We start from the raw sequence: 16,230 nt of genomic DNA, 5'->3' as shown, positions 1-16,230 counted from the left end.
TGTTCCAGGAATACTGACGGGGGATGCTCAGGCCGTCACCCCACCTTCGTTCCTTCCTTTGATGAAGATTCCAGGGTTTCCTGCTGCCTAGGCTGGACCCTAGTGGGGCTGGCAGATGTGCAGAGCTGAAGCCCCTGGTTCCACTGCAGTTTAGCGTAGCCTGGTCCTTGGCCAGAACAGAGCTTATCGAGAGTCAGGAAAACCCACTCAGAGAGTAATGCGATAATGCCTAGGATGTATTACTGTTTACAGAGCATTTTTCTTTACCTGCTACTGCAGCCTTCACAGCAGCCCATTAAAGCAGTGGTGTCAAGCTCAGCTGAGTAGACAGGAGCAGGAGACAAAGTGGTTTGCTCCAAGTCTTGTGGCTGGGAAATAGCCAGGAGGCCTTTTCTGCCTCCTGTGGGCTAAGTGCTCACAACCTGGGGACAGACAGCTCTGTCATTGAGGGAGACAAGCTCCCTATTCTGTGATTATTGGGAGGGGGGAGGTGGCTTATGCATCTAGGCCCTTGGCCACCCTGGACTCAGGAAGATATAGAAGCTCAGGGGCAGTTATTCCCACTGGGCAGTCCCAGGTCCTCTCTGTACTCTACTTAGGAGAAAACACAGCCACCCTTTTTAATAAGCCTGTGTCCTGGAAGTACCCAGGAGGCTGAGGCTTATTTTAGTTAAATTAAAAAACTGTCTTGTTGTTTCCGCTATGGCATAGCAGGTTAGGGATCTGGTGGTGTCTCCATTGCTGTGCAGGTTCAATCCTTGGCCCGGCCCTGTGGCTCAGATTCAGTCCCTGGCCTGGGAACTTTCACATGCTGTGGGTGCAGAAAAAAAAAAAAAAAAAAAAGTCTTGAAGTGCCAGCCTTGTGCTAGGAACTGTTCTAGGAAATGGGGATACCAATGAACAATATACTACCCAAGATAAAGAAGAGAATTTGGGAGTTCCCTTGGTGGCTCAGTGGTTAACAAACCCGGCTAGGATTCACGAGGATTCGGGTTTGATCTATGGCCTCGCTCAGTGAGTTAAGGATCTGGCGTTGCCAATGAGCTGTGGTGTAGGTCGGCAGCTATAGCTTCGATTCCACCCCTAGCCTGGGAACTTCCATAGGCTGTGGGTGCAGCTCTAAAAAGCAAAAGAAGTTATTTTACATAGTGGTAAGTGCTAAGCAGACAAAATAAGGCAGGGAAGGGAATATGAGATGTCAGGGCAGGTGGGGTGGTTGGGTTTTAGACCAGAGGGACCAGGACAGGTCTCACCAGAAACACGACTTTTGAGCTCCTGAGGTCAAGCAAGACACTTGGCCCTCACTCAGTGCTGTTTTGCAGACTTCCACCCACCCCCACTGCCCCAGGAAGACCCTTACTGCCTGGATGATGCTCCCCCGAACCTGGGCTACCTGGTCCGCATGCAGGGGGGCATCCTCTTTGTGTACGATAACAAGAAGATGCTGGAGCGCCAGGAGCCCCACAGCCTGCCCTACCCCGACCTGGAGACCTACACAGTGGACATGAGCCACATCCTGGCTCTCATCACTGATGGCCCCACGTAAGCCAGCTTTCCCCTGAGTCCACATCTCTTTTTAGGGGTGCTATTCTGGGAAGGGACTGAGAACGGCCTTTCGCTCTGGGCTTTCCTTCAGCTGAACGATCCCAGAAAGAGAGGGGTGTCTCCTCTCCCCTGTGCATAGTGGGTTTCTGCATCAATTTTCCACCACGGGCTGGCTTATTCTTAGAGTTGGTATTACCTTCCCCCTTCTGCATGCACAGGTGTTAAGCTTCTGCTTGCCATTGGCCACCTGTGCACCTTAAATTGGTGTCACCAACCCCACCCCACCCGCCCAAGCTGCCTGCAGACTTGTGGAGAGTCACAGCCTAGAGTGTTACCGGAGGTGGTAGAGGAGCAATGAAGACCATTGCTTCTGGTGTTGCATTTTTCTGTGTTTCTGGAGGGGAGAGTTCAGGGAGCCTGGGAACTTTGAGCCATGACCCCATGATGCTCGTGGGCTTGGTTTGAACTAACCCGGCAGGGAGCTGCCTTCTTGAACTTGGGTAAGCACCTAAGCTAATTAGTGATGGAGGCTCTGCTGGTTGGGCCCCGAGCCTCCGAGAGGCTGTGCCATGAGTGCCCAGCCAGGACCGGAAGTCCTGGGGAGGGAGAGGTGCTTGGCATGGCTGAGGCACGTCTCTCTTGACCGTCTTTGGGGTTTTGTTGCGAATGGGGTCTCACCAGTTTCTAAGGGAAAAAGAGTAGGCCCAGGAGGTGGGTGGCCTGGGTCTTGGTCCTCGGGGATCAGAAGGCAGAGCCAAGACCTGGCAGAGAGAAGGACAGTTTTGGGAGCACATTGCCACCAATATGAGCAGCTTTTAGGGGAAGCCTTGGGGATGGGGACTATTCCAGGAGATGTATGAGCAGGGGATGTCCGGTCTAGGAGGCTGTCAGGGTGAGTGCTCCGGGGAAGAGACTGGGTGAGATGACCTTGGGAATGAATCCCTTCCAACTCAGCCTCTGCTACACTCTGCTCTGGGGCTCATCGTGGCAGACAGATGCTGGTGCTGGCCCAGGGTTGGCAGCTGCTCTTTATGAAAGTCTGAGTGACTGGATGCCAAGGGGGCTCTGTGTGTCTGGGGGCCCACAAGGGAGCAGGGTGGCCTGAATCGGGGCCGAAGGTTCTGTGCGGCTGTGGGCACAAGGCACGTGGCCAGGCACCTGGGCTGGGTATGGGCTGGCAGTTGGCCGAGGACAGCGAGTGCTTCCATCCCCTGTGGCCTTTGCCACTGGTGGGGACATCAGTCCTTGCAGAGATTTCTGTCCTGGTGACAAGCATTCCTATGTTCCTCAAATGCCCGTGATACACAACATCTTCCTCTCTGAAATTGCAGAGTTGAGAAGCGTGTTCAGGTCTCGGGGTGTGGGGAGGAGGGATGGCATCCGGTCACAGGGTGGGTTTCTGCAGTCAAGGTGGGCAAGGCACGCCTTAGGTTTTGACTTAGTCCCGATCTTTTGGGCGGAAGTGAAACTCCTTTCAAGGAATTAAAAGTGGCTGAGGATAGATGAAAGGGCTGAGGAAGGAAACTTTCATCGAGCCTCCGCTGTGCTCAGAGTTGGGCCCTTCACGCACAGAAGCCAGCTTAACCCTCGCTTCAGTCCTGGGTACTGTCACTTCCATACTTGTTCACGCAAGGCCAAAGCTTGAGATTAATTGCCTAAGCCCATAAAGCCAGAAGTTGCAGCTGTATGAGCTTGTAGAGGCAGCTCTCTACTGCCCCCTATCGACTCTCCACACATTTCCTAGAGCACCTGGCTGCACCCTTGGGCCGGGTCTGCAAAAACTGGTCCCTCCTCACCCCTCCCACTCTGGCTCTGTCCTCACCTTCCATCCGAGGGTGGGTCAGTCCCCACAGACACAGGACGTCTCCATACTGGAGCACTTGAGATGTGACTTCTCCTCAATGGTGGTTTCTCCCCCTTCCCAACCCGCAGGAAAACATACTGTCATCGGCGACTGAACTTTCTGGAATCCAAGTTCAGCCTTCACGAGATGTTAAATGAAATGTCTGAGTTCAAAGAGTTGAAGAGTAACCCCCACCGAGACTTCTATAATGTGAGAAAGGTGCGTTGGCTGGGCCAGTGCTCAGAGCCCCCCTCCCGGACCCCCCTGGTAACCCACTGGGGTGCCCTGTGCCAGTCTTGGGCTGGTCCCCCATGTGGCCTTTCGTGGCCAGAGGTGTGTGATGTGTACATGCAGGAGGAAGACTGGCCAGTTGCTTCCCCTGCATGGGGCCAGGCCTCAGATGGTGCTTGGTATGACTCTAGGTGGAAATTTTTGCCCATGTTGTATATGTTTTGGAATGTGTTCTCTTCCTGGAAAAATAGGGCATTGTCTATTAATTGATTATAAAAGTTGAGACCAGCCTACTTTTAAGGTAGAGAATATATTATTATTATTATTATTGGCTTTTTAGGGCTGCACCTGTGGCATATGAAAGTTCCCAGGTTAGGGGTCCAATGGGAGCTACAGCTGCCAGCCTACACCACAGCCACAGCAATGCCAGATCCAAGCCACGTCTTCGACCTACAGCACAGCTCACACAACGCCGGATCCTTAACCCACTGAGCAAGGCCAGGGATTGAACCCGCAACCTCATGGTTCCTAGTTGGATTTGTTTCCACTGTGCCACAACGGGAACTCCTGAGAATATATTAAATTTATCTTGGGTCCAAAAAAGCTATCAAGACCTCTTTGGACTTCAGAGTTTGTGGTTCTCCTTCCTCCTGGATATGCTGTATTTGAGGAAGAGCATCTGATGTGCTCCCCTCTCCGGCCCTCCCCTAGAGTGCTTGAGCCGCCTGGGCTCAGGTGCCTGCAGGGGCCTCAGCTGCGGCAGGTGCATAGGTTAAACGATCACCAGATTTTCCATTTTCTTCCATATAACTAATATACTGCAAGCCTGGGATCTGTGCCAAGCATGGGGCATTTCATGTTAAATAAGAGTCACTTCTGGTGCACGTCCAGTTCTCAGCCTGTTGTTATTGGTATGATGTCTTGCAGGAAGAGGTGGTAGGGTTTCTTGCAGGAAGAGGCTGGGAGTTGACTGAGCTGACTTAGAAGGAGTAGGGGAGTTCCTGTCAGGCTGCAGTGGAAATGAATCAGACTAGGAACCATGAGGTTGCAGGTTCGATCCCCGGCCTCGCTCAGTGGGTTAAGGATCTGGTGTCACCTGAGCTGTGGTATAGGTCGCAGACTCGAGGCTCGGATCTGGCATTGCTATGGCTCTGGCATAGGCCAGCAGCAACAGCACCGATTAGACTCCTAGCCTGGGAACCTCCATATGCCGTGGGAGTGGCCCTAGAAAAGGCAAAAAGACAAAAAAATAAATAAAAAGACAAAAAAAGTGGGGTCGGGGGGTGGGGGAATCGGGGAGTGATAGCTCGAGGGAGCAGCAGGTACAAATGGTGGGAGGGAACAAGCCCGAGACAGGAGAGACCTGAGGTCCTGGGCTCAAGGGGTAAGGGAGAAGGTAGCAGAGAGCAGTGGGGAGTGAGCCCTCAGATGCGTGTGAGGTTCTGGATCATGCAGGGGCCCTTGGTTATTGGAGGCAGGCAGGGCCATGGCAGTGTCCAAAGCTTACCGGGAAGGGTGGTGGTTTGGCTTTGCCTGGAGGAGGAAGGGCCAAACCCCAGCTGAGTCACCATGGGGCCTTATCACTGCATGGGGCTCTATTCTGGATGCCACTCCTTGAGGACTGCCCCTCCCTGGAGTCAGCTTTGTCAAAGTGGCCAGAGGAGGTTGCGTCTCCTCTGGGGAGCCCAGCTCAGGCCTCCCTGACCACCTGCCTGGGAGCACTCAGCCAAGCTACACAGAGGGCCTCCTCCAGGGAGGCCCCCAGATCACCTCTGCTGTTGTCATGGGGTCCAGGGTGGACTCCTACTTGGATTGGGAGCAAGAGCCTTATAAGTGTGTTAAGCTTCAGCTCCTGGGCTCTGAGGCTCGTGGTGGAGGATTTCTTGGCAGAGATGAAAGGACATGTGTCAGACACCACCTACGTGCCATTTTCACCTTCTAGCACCATCTGTTTCTTCTCTGCAATCCTCAGGTGCTCAGACAGGTGGGTGCCTGTTACTGGGCCAGCTCCTCTCAGCCCTGCCCGAATGCACCTACACCCCCAAATGGGTGTCCCAGGGAACTCCTTGGCCCGCCCCGTGCAGCCCAGCCCTCTGCACACGTGGGTGCTCTGGGCCTGACTGCTTCCTGCTGTGGGGGCGGAATCCTCCCTGACTGCAGTGGCTCTGACACTGTTTGCTTCTGGGCTGCGGCCGCAGGGGGTGTTCCTGGGCTAACCAGTGGCCCATGATGTGGGCGAGAGTTCTGGCGTGGACATATTATAGTTGATCCTTGGGGTTACCTGTCACTCTGGGCGTTCATGCGCTCTCTAGAGAGATGGCCTTGAGCCCTGTGCTGTGACATAGTGGCCTGTTCTCTGGCGCCACAGCAGACCATAAACATAGGCCCAGGTCTGTTCCAGGTCAGGCTGTGACTGTCCCTCCCTGCCCCCTGCCCCCTGGCTGCTTCCTCTTACTCCGGAGCCTCTGTTAGTGGAAGACAGCTGACTTTCTGAAATCCAGGATGGGCTGGAAGCTGGCCTCCACGCTTCCAAGTGGCTGTCAGTGTTGTGCGGGCCGGCCCTGAGGCATGGGCTGTGTGTGGTCATGGGTTGGTGGGGGCGGTATTTGTGCAAATCCCCAGCAGCATCACAGAAGGTCATGAGTCGTGGCCCCAGAAGTTCCAACCAGCAGGGTTGTATAACTGAGACGGTTGTTTTCTGCTCAGAGCTGAGAACCGGGGGCTGAGTGTGTTTGGTGCTTGAGAGTTGGGGGAAGATTAGGCCTTTCCCAGTTTAGTGTCAGTGTCATATCAGGGATAGGAAAATAGGTTTTGGAGTTCCCATCATGGCGCATCAGAAACAAATCTGACTAGGAACCATGAGGTTGCGGCTCCATCCCTGGCCTTGCTCAGTGGGTTGAGGATCCGGCATTGCCATGAGCTGTGGTGTAGGTCACAGATGCGGCTCTGATCCTGCATTGCTATGGCTGTGGCGTAGACCAGCAGCTAGAGCTCCCATTCAACCCCTAGCCTGGGACCCTCCATATGCCATGGGTGTGGGGCCCCCCCCAAAAAAAATAGGTTTCATCTTCTGTGCTAAACATGACCCCTGGGACTGAACCCCTGAGGCTACTCCCCAAGCTTAGTGAAGCATGTTCTAATTGGCCGCTGTCTGCCATGGGTGTGCAAACAGTCAGTGTTGGCTTAGGGGCCAGGTACTGGCCAGCCCTGTTTCGAAACTGTTTGTTTAGCCCTGGATGTTAGGTGAAAGCAAGGGACGCTCTTGGATCTTCTGGCGAATTGAAAATGCTAACCTCCAGTGACAGGTTCTTTCACTTGGGCCTAAAATAATCACCTTGGTCATCTTAAAGTTGGGATCAGATGCTTCCTGGATTGGCTGCGTGTTTTCCTCCCTCATCTTGTGACTCATGGGGGTAGGGACAGGCTGCACCCCCTGCGGTGTGTCATTGGTCTGCTGTAGGACGGCAAGAAAGCCCAAAACATGCTAAGTCATGCTGGGCAGTAGAGTCCAGCTGTGTCCAGCCGAGCTAAGCCTGGCCAACCTTCCCTGGTGGATCCCATCTGAGCCCAGCCCATCCCTGAGGTGCCTGAATCTGTGTGCTGTGCTTTGGGCGATGTTTTAACCTTTGTTACTTCCCTTCTCCGATGCCCAGTGGTCTGCCTTTCCGGAGGAGTGGCAGGATTCAGGGCAGGAAGGGCCCCGATGAGTGAGTGATGCGGCCAGGGACATGAGCTGGCTGGTAAAAAAGCTCACAGAGGTTCAGTGGATCAAATGTCTGGTTTGGCCTGAATCGGAGATGCCTGGCCAGCTGTGGACAGCGTTCCCTGGCCTGAGGTCAGCCGCCTCCTCGTCCTGGCCCTGGCGGAGTGCCCAGTTGGCTGCAGTAAGAGCTGCGCAGTGCGGGCTGGCGGCTGGCCGTGCGCTGGTCTGCGAGGCCGCTGCCACCTTCCCCAGGGACCTTGCTCAGGCCCCTTGGGCTCATGGCAGGGGTCAGGATGCTCTCACTGTGACTTCAGACCATCCCTCAGCTCAGCTAGGGCTCTATTTCTTTAGGGCTGGTGGCTGAGGGAATGAAGGTGCTGTGTGTTCCAAGAGAGGCCAGTGGGAGGAGTGGGATTTTGTGGAGCATTTGGTGGGCTAGAACCAAGCTATTAGAATCTCCCACCCTTGGCCCATTCCTTGATCCATGGATTCAATGTCATAGCAGGCTCTGGGGTAGGCGCTGGAGACTTAGATCCATCCATTGTGGTCCCTGCCCTTGAGAGCTGAGTTCCCCATCTAGTGACAAAGGAGACAGACAGTTACAACTATGGATTGGAGGACATATATGGTGACAAGAATGTCCGTGCTAGGGTCCCAGGTTGGATAAGGGAAAAACTGATCCATTGTACTTGAGGATCAGAACGGGCTTCTCACTGGAGGAGATCTTAGGAAATTACCAGGTAGATGAGACTGGTGAGGAGGAAGGCAGGCATGCCAGGCTGAGAACACTCGGAGTAGACTAGCACAGTGCCTCGGGGACCTCTAAGTGGGGTGTCCTGGCTGGAGCAGAGAACTGGGCAGTGGCAAGGGAGACTTAGGTTTGAAGTAAGCCTTGAATCCCAGGCTAAGGAGCTTGAGCTTTATCTCGAAGACTTGGCGGGGCCGGGGGGTGGCGTGGATGATTTGTTAACAGGAGTGGGATCCATCTCTTGATGCTGTAAGGAGGGGGACTGGGCAGAAGAGCTAGAGGGAGGAAGACCCATTCCAAAGTCGAGACGAGAAATGGGGCAGGAGCTCCAGCATCAGTGGAGATGCTGAGGCTCTGCGCTCTGGACTGAGGCCCCAGCATCCTGATTCATGTTGCCAGAGACATGGCTCAGCTCACGTGCTGGTGCGGGGCCGGGGGGACTGTGTTGCAGGTGGACACACACATCCACGCGGCTGCCTGCATGAACCAGAAGCACCTGCTGCGCTTCATCAAGCACACGTACCAGACGGAACCCGACCGGACAGTGGCCGAGAAGCGGGGCCGGAAGATCACCCTGCGGCAGGTGTTTGACAGCCTGCACATGGACCCGTACGACCTCACTGTGGACTCGCTGGATGTCCACGCGGTGAGTGACCTTGGCCCCAGGGCCTTACAGTCCTGGGTGGGGGCTTAGCCTCCTGGGAAACAGCCACAGTTGGACTTGAAGAGGAGCTGGCTCTGAAGGCATCCTTCTCTTCTGGCCATGGGGACAGTGAGAGGTTGTTTGACCTCACAGAGTAACAGGGCTGGGAGCAGCTCTGGGACAGGGGAAAAGAGTATGTGACTTGGAGTCAGACAAGTCCCCTTTGGGTGATTCCACTTCTGCCCTTAGGCAACTCGTTTAAGTGTTTATTTCCTTGCTTATAAAATGGTGACTGCCACATGTCTTACTGACATTCCAAAGTTATTAAAATACCAAATGAGGTGGGAAGTGGCTATAGAAAACAGTATGGCATTTCCTTTAAAAGTTAAATGTGAAATTACCATATATGCCAGCAGTTCCACCCCTAGGTATGTGCCCCAGATAAGTGAAAGCAGGGACTAAAACACATGCTTGCACATTAGAGCTTTTAGCTGCATTATTCACGGTGGCCAAAAGGTGGACAAAATGTGAGTATCCATCAATAGCTGAATGGATAAACAAAATGCAGACACATTGGAATATTAGCCCTAAAAAGGAATACAGTGCTGATACCTGCCACAATATGGATGAACCTTAGAAACCTTATGCCAAGTGAAAGAAGCCAGACACAAAAGGACAAACACTGTGTAATCCACTTGTCTGAGGCACCTGGAATAGGCAACTCATAGAGACAGAAAGGAGAATGGTGGTTCCCAGGGGTGGGGAGGAGGGGGTCATGGGGAATGAATGCTTAATGGGTACAGCTTCAGTTTTACAAGATGAAAAGAGTTCTAGAGATGGATGTCGGTGACAGTTGTACAACAAGGCGAATATATTTTATAGCACTGAAATACATAAAAATACATTTTTAATTTATACACTTAAAAATAGTTAAGATCATGAGGTAGCGGGTTCGATCCCTGGCCTCACTCAGTGGGTTAAGGATCTGGTGTTGCCGTGAGCTGTGGTATAGGTTGCAGATGGACTCGAATCTCATGTTGCTGTGGCTCTGGCATAGGCCGGCAGCTACAGCTCTGTTAGACCCCTAGCCTGGGAACCTCCACATGCCACAGGCGTGGCCCTAAAAAGACAAAAGAAAAAAAAAAAATAAGATGGTGGAGTTCCCTTGTGGTGCAGTGGTTTAAGGATCTGGTGTTGTCACTGCAGGGGCTTTGGGTCATTGGTATGGTGCGGGTTTGATCCCAGGCATGGGAATTTCCATGTGTGGGTGCGGCCAAAAAAATTAGTTAAGATGGTAACTTCTGTGTTATGTAAATTACACCACAATGAAAAAGCTCTTAAACCAGGTACTGAAAGAGGCAATGTGGAGAAAGCGCCTTCTGAAGTCTCAGCAGTAGTAGAACACTGGTTATTACTGATGGCTCACTGTCCTCTGCTTACCTTGGTCAGCCCTGCTCCTGGGAGCATGAGGGCCTTCCATCCTCCTTCACAGAGGGCCTCACCAAAGGACCCCAGGCCTGACCACGTGAGGATGCCTGGCCCTGGTCCTGGAACTTTGCAAGCTTTCCCGCAAGAACTGACCCAGGAGGTGTTTTTCAGCATGGCTCACGTCAGGCCTCTTGTGAAGGCCTGAAGCAGGTGGGTGTGTGTGCAGTGGCTGCAGAACAACCTGATCAGCTGGCTGGTGTCTTCGCTCTCCAGGGCCGGCAGACGTTCCACCGCTTTGACAAGTTCAACTCCAAATACAACCCAGTAGGGGCCAGTGAGCTGCGTGACCTGTATTTGAAAACTGAAAACTACCTGGGAGGAGAGTACTTTGCTCGGATGGTCAAGGTAAGTGAGCCCTGGGCCTCTTCCCAGCCTTCTTTGGATTCCTGACAGCATCTGCCCTCGGGGTGGGGACCCTGCAGGGCTTCATGTCCTCTTCTTCTTCTTTTTTTTTTTTTTTTTTCTCTTTTTAGAGCTGCACCCGAAGCATATGGAGGTTCCCAGACTAGGGGTCGAATCTGAGCTGTAGTCCCTGGCCTACACCACAGCCACAGCCATGCAGGATCCAAGCCACGTCTGCAACCTACACCACAGCTTATGGCAATGGTGGATCCTTAACCCAATGAGCGAGGCCAGGGATCAAATCCGCATCCTTCATGGATACTAGTTGGGTTTGTTAACGCTGAGCCATGATGGGAACGCCTCCTGTCCTCCTCTTCTCCTTGAATCCTCTTCCATTCACCATCCAGCCAGCAGCTCCCACAGTTCTGGCTGTGCTATGTGTGGACAGTGCCGACTACAGGCAAAAAGGAGAGGGTGTCCATCCCTAGCGGCACTCACGGCATCCAGACTTGCCACTCTGTGTATTTGCTGCCTTCACTGGTATAGGTTAGCCCCATCTGGAGATGCTTCCGCTGCCAGCCTGGCCACCCATGTAACTGTGCGGGCCCAAGACCTTCCTCCAGGGAGGTGGAGTGAATGCTGACTCACACTGGCCTGAGTGAGTTATTAGTGAGGCTCCCATCTCATCTGGCAGGGGCTGGGGGTGTAGTGAAAGGAAGCCCATAGTAAACCATTGGTAGCCATGACTGCAGCATCTGGAGCTTGTGGTAGCCATAAATCAGGTAGGCAGGGAGCAGTCCTCTGGGGCCCACGAGGTACTGGTTGTACAGCAAGGAAGGCACATCCTGGGGCAAGTTGGGGTGGGGGGCAGATCAGCGACAGGATGCAGATCAGATCTTCTGAGGCCAGAAGCAGGTGGCTGAGGGAGGGAGCTGCAGGTTCTAGCAGCTGGGGTGCTCTGGGCTGACCTGAGCTCTTCTTGGTGCCAGGAGGTGGCCCGGGAGCTGGAGGAGAGCAAGTACCAGTACTCAGAGCCGAGGCTCTCCATCTACGGCCGCAGCCCCGAGGAGTGGCCCAACCTGGCTCGCTGGTTCATCCAACACAAGGTCTACTCCCCCAACATGCGCTGGATCATTCAGGTGCCCCGGATCTAGTAAGTGAGGCAGTTGCTGTCTGCCTGTGTCCTCTGGGGATGCCAACCCCTCCCGTCCTGCAGGAGCTGCTGAGTCCGTGCAATTGTGTGTGTGTGTGTGTGTGTGTGTGTGTGTAAGTGGTGGTGTGGTGGCTGCTCTGGTGCCAGCCTAGCCTCTCCTCCCCAGGGATTTTCCACCCTTGGTGGTTAGCAAAGATGTCCTTGTGACACTTGGACTCTGTTCCTTTTTTTTTTTTTTTTTTTTTTTTTTTGGCTATTTTAGGGCCACACCTGTGGCATATGGAGGTTCCCAGGCTAGGAGTCCAATCGGAACTATAGCTGTTGGCCTACGCCATAGCCACAGCAACGCAGGATCTGAGCCGTGTCTGCGACCTACACCACAGTTCATGGCAATGCCAGATCCTTAACCCACTGAGCGAGGCCAGGGATTGAACCCTCATCCTCCTGGATCCTAGTCGGGTTTGTTAACCACTGAGCCATGAAGGGAACTCCTAGACTCTGTTCTTTGAAGAATGTATATGTGCAGATGCCTGGTGGGGACTACTGCCCCTCTTCTCACTGTGGTTTAGGATGAACCATCCTTTTGGGTGAGGCCTGGGATATGAATGACCTAGGGGGACCTACATTGCTGACCCTCTGCCTGGATATGATGCAGACTAGCACTGTCTGCTCCAGTTTGGCAAATGTGGAGCCCCTGGATGGGCCAGGATGTGTGGTTTAGGGGAAGTGAGCTGAGTGGTACAGAGTTGGAGCCCAGCTCACCCTCCAGCTGGAGAAAAGCTCTGTGATGAGCATGGGTAGGTGTTGAGTGTGCAAACCAATCCTTAGTGTTGCAGAACCTGTCAGGAGTTGGGGGGGGGGGCAGGATCTGTGTTGGAATCCCACTTCTGACTCTACTCTGGGTCTTTATTTATCTATTTATGCCTTTATAGGGCCACACACGTGGCATATGGAGGTTTGCAGGCTAAGGGTCAAATTGGAGCTAGAGCTGCCGGCCTACACCACAGCCACAGCAACACGGGATCTGACCTGTGTCTGTGACCTACACAACAGCTCTCAGCAATGCCGGATCCTTAACCCACTGATTGAGGCCAGGGATCAAATCTGCGTCCTCATGGATGCCAGTCAGATTCTTTTCCTCTGAGCCACGGTGGGAACTCCTACTCTGGGTCTTTAATGGGGACCCTCTCAGCCTGAGGAAGGGGCTGGGGCAGGTCTCTGACAGGGCCAGGGTCCACCTTAATCACTGAGTCTTTGCCTTCCTCCAGTGACATATTTAGGTCAAAAAAGCTGCTGCCAAGCTTTGGGAAGATGCTGGAGAACATCTTCCTGCCCCTTTTTGAGGCCACCATCAACCCCCAAGATCACCGAGAGCTTCACCTCTTCCTCAAATATGTAAGCGTGGGTGGCACCCAGGCGATGTGCCTAGTTGGGTGAGGGTGAGGGAGGAGAGGATTCTAGGTGGGTTGGGTCAGCCTTCTCTTCTTTTTCTTTTTTGGTCTTTTGTTAGGGCCGCCCTCTCAACATATGGAAGTTCCCAGGCTAGGGGTCAGTTGGGAGCTACAGCTGCCAGCCTACACTCCAGCCACAGCAATGCCAGATCCGAGCCACGTCTGCAACCTACACTGCAGTTCACAGAAACGCCAGATCCTTAATCCACTGAGCGAGGCCAGGGATCAAACCTGGGTCCTTATGGATACTAGTCAGATTCATTTCCACTGAGCCACGACAGGAACTCCCCAGCCTTCTTGTCTAAGATCCTGTGACTCATGTGCTGTCACTCATGTGCCCAAGATGTGGGGTGGTCACAAATCAAGAAGCTGGATTTGTAGAATAATGAGCTTGCCACAGGGAGGGGAATTTCCCTTCTCCTCAGGGGTGGCCCTGTGGCTGTGGGTGGGGTACTGGGAAGGCTTGAAGCCCAGGGGAGGGCCAGTTCTGGGCCTTGCCTGGTGGGACGCAGAGTCAGGAGAGGCGCTATTACCCCCGTGCCAGGCCCTGAGAGTTCAGATGCATTATGGAGCTGGTGAGCACAGAGCAGAATTAAGGTCCCCTGCACACCAGCCCCCAGACCCATAAGGGCCATACTGAGAGCTACACTAGGAACCCAGTCCTGAGCGGCTCTGGCCCGGCTCAGTGGGTGGTTCCCAACAGCCACGGCTCAGCCTTCCAAGAGGCCCTCTTACGTGGTGCCCACCTCGGCCTGTTTGTGAGGCATCTCAGCTGGTTTCTCATGGCCACACCTGGGACATGCCCTCAGGTGTCCTCCACCTGTAGCCCCAAAGGCTGCAGACCCTGAGCTCATTTAGGCTCAGAGCTGGTTGTCTCATGTGGGCACACTCCTTACCTGGCCCTGTTTCACTCTCCCTGCCAAGCCCTCCCTCCTAGGGTCCACAAGTGTTAAATCAGCTGATGTGTCGTAAGTGCTTCAAGCGGAGTCTGGCATACAGTGGGGTCATGGGAAATGCTTGTCTCCTTCATCCTCATAGCCATTGTCACTCTTACTGATGGCAGTGGCCACTGGCCATCCTGCAGCGCTGGGTTCCTCCTTGGCGCAGCAGAGGGATGGATGGTGGGTACGGTTGCCTCACCCTTCACTGGGCCTGGCCTGAGTTTCCCTCCACTGTTGCTGCCACACAGGGGCTTGAGACTCTCCAGTCTGACTTCCTGGGTATCTCTGCAAGCCCTGGAGGGACAGACTGGGGCCCTGTGGCCACTCCCCATCCCTGGGAAGAAGGTGGCTCAGACAGGCCACGGGGTCCCCTGCTGAGGTTTCACATCTGAGAGGCCTGGCTCCAAGGCCTTGGCTTGATGCAGGACCCCTCCGCCTGCCCAGGTGACAGGGTTTGACAGCGTGGACGATGAGTCCAAGCACAGCGACCACATGTTCTCCGACAAGAGCCCCAGCCCGGACATCTGGACCAGTGAGCAGAACCCGCCCTACAGCTACTACCTGTATTACATGTACGCCAACATCATGGTGCTCAACAACCTGCGCAGGTGGGTGAGCCGGCCCCTGCGCACGCGTCACGCGTCACGCTGGGGATGCTCCCAGGCCCACTGACAGGGCGCATGCCCAAAGGGCCACGCCCACAGCAGGCACGCCTACCGCTACAGACACCATCATGTCTGTGCACACACTTGTCAACACCTAAACGTGTGCGTGTCTGGCCCTGATACGACAGATGTAGGACCTGCTGACATGTTCACTCTCCTCCACATCAGCAGTGTTCACACGTGCATCTCTCCCTTCCACAAATCCTGGCACCTGCCAGGTGAAGGTACCGTTCTGATCACAGGACACAGGATAGGGAACCAAACAGAGCCCATCCATGTGCCCTCGGAACTTCCATCTGGTGGTTGTGCACGCCCAGGCTCCCCTAGCGTGTGCACGCAGACACAGCCCACACGGCAGGACATTGGGCATCTTCCTGCCTCTGCTGGGCCTCAGACCTCAGCCTTGGCTTGCACTAGTTTGTGGGTGTGGAGGTTTGAGGGGGACCGTGATTGAAAGGAGATGGCTGAGGTTGGAGTGGGGAGTCCTGGGCTGAGCTTTGGGAGACGAGCACTAAGGTTCAAGCTCCGCTGCTGGCCTGCTCAGTGGTTTCTGACATCTGACTCCACTCTCTGCTTTTGCCCATGTTTATAACAGAGGCTAGACTCAGTGGCTTCTTGTAGCCCCTCCTGCTCTGAAGGTCTATGAATTTGGGCTCCCAGGCCCTGGGGAAGGGGAGGGAGGGGGGTATAGAGGATTAGGCCCTCTCTTGTTCCCCAGAGAGGGTGTCCTTTGGTTCTGAGGAGCTCTGGGCCTGGGCCTCTGCATGTGGGGAGAAGCAGTTCCCAGGGCATCCTGGGTCAGTGGTACCAAGCCTGCCACTGGGGTGGGCCCTGAGCTAGCAGCACAGACCCACGGGGCCCAGGGCAGGTGGGCCAGGGGTTCTATTTCACCACAAGCCTCACTCTACAGGGAACGGGGCCTGAGCACGTTCCTGTTCCGGCCTCACTGCGGGGAGGCCGGCTCCATTACCCACCTGGTGTCTGCTTTCCTGACCGCCGACAATATTTCCCATGGGCTGCTCCTCAAGAAGGTAAGCAGGACCCTCCCAGATACCTCCCCTGGGGAGGTCCTGGCCAGTGATGCAGTAAGGCCAGGTCTTTTTCTGGGCTGTGTGGTCTGAAGTCTCCTGGTTTCATATTTAATTAGGAAATAATGTACATACATCACAATTTACATTTTTGAAAAAATGGAGAAATGGGAAAAAAATGCTTATTGCTATTACTTTAATAGCAACAGCATGATTAGCTTCTTAGTATTTCCAATTCCCATCTTTCTTCCAGAGCCTATCTCTAGTATACTCATTAGCATAATGAACACAGATTTTTATTATTACTTTTTAAGTTTTTATTATTATTTCCCCCAACACAGTTTTTTCCCCCCACTGTACAGCATGGGGACCCAGTTACACATACATGTGTACATATGTTTTCCTCCCATTGTTGTGCTGCGCTGTAAGCATCTAGACATAGTTCTCAG

General features: G+C 53.9%; 1 protein-coding gene across 7 annotated transcripts in view; it reads left to right on the top strand.

Annotated features, from left to right (window-relative positions):
• AMPD3 (adenosine monophosphate deaminase 3) overlaps nucleotides 1–16,230 on the top strand; it is a 58,288-nt gene that overhangs the window by 31,449 nt on the left and 10,609 nt on the right. For all 7 annotated transcript variants that reach the window (XM_013994571.2, XM_021083335.1, XM_013994570.2 and 4 more), the window contains exons 5-12: nucleotides 1,323–1,542; nucleotides 3,478–3,607; nucleotides 8,522–8,716; nucleotides 10,415–10,546; nucleotides 11,533–11,696; nucleotides 12,965–13,091; nucleotides 14,533–14,696; nucleotides 15,664–15,784. In XM_013994571.2, the coding sequence (XP_013850025.1) occupies nucleotides 1,323–1,542; nucleotides 3,478–3,607; nucleotides 8,522–8,716; nucleotides 10,415–10,546; nucleotides 11,533–11,696; nucleotides 12,965–13,091; nucleotides 14,533–14,696; nucleotides 15,664–15,784 (1,253 nt within the window). The remainder of the gene's footprint in view (nucleotides 1–1,322; nucleotides 1,543–3,477; nucleotides 3,608–8,521; nucleotides 8,717–10,414; nucleotides 10,547–11,532; nucleotides 11,697–12,964; nucleotides 13,092–14,532; nucleotides 14,697–15,663; nucleotides 15,785–16,230) is intronic.

The sequence above is a fragment of the Sus scrofa genome, chromosome 2, assembly GCF_000003025.6.
Source record: "Sus scrofa isolate TJ Tabasco breed Duroc chromosome 2, Sscrofa11.1, whole genome shotgun sequence".
Taxonomy (NCBI): domain Eukaryota; kingdom Metazoa; phylum Chordata; class Mammalia; order Artiodactyla; family Suidae; genus Sus; species Sus scrofa.
The sequence above is the reverse complement of the archived record's forward strand: the minus strand, read 5'-3'. Positions and strand labels throughout refer to the sequence as shown.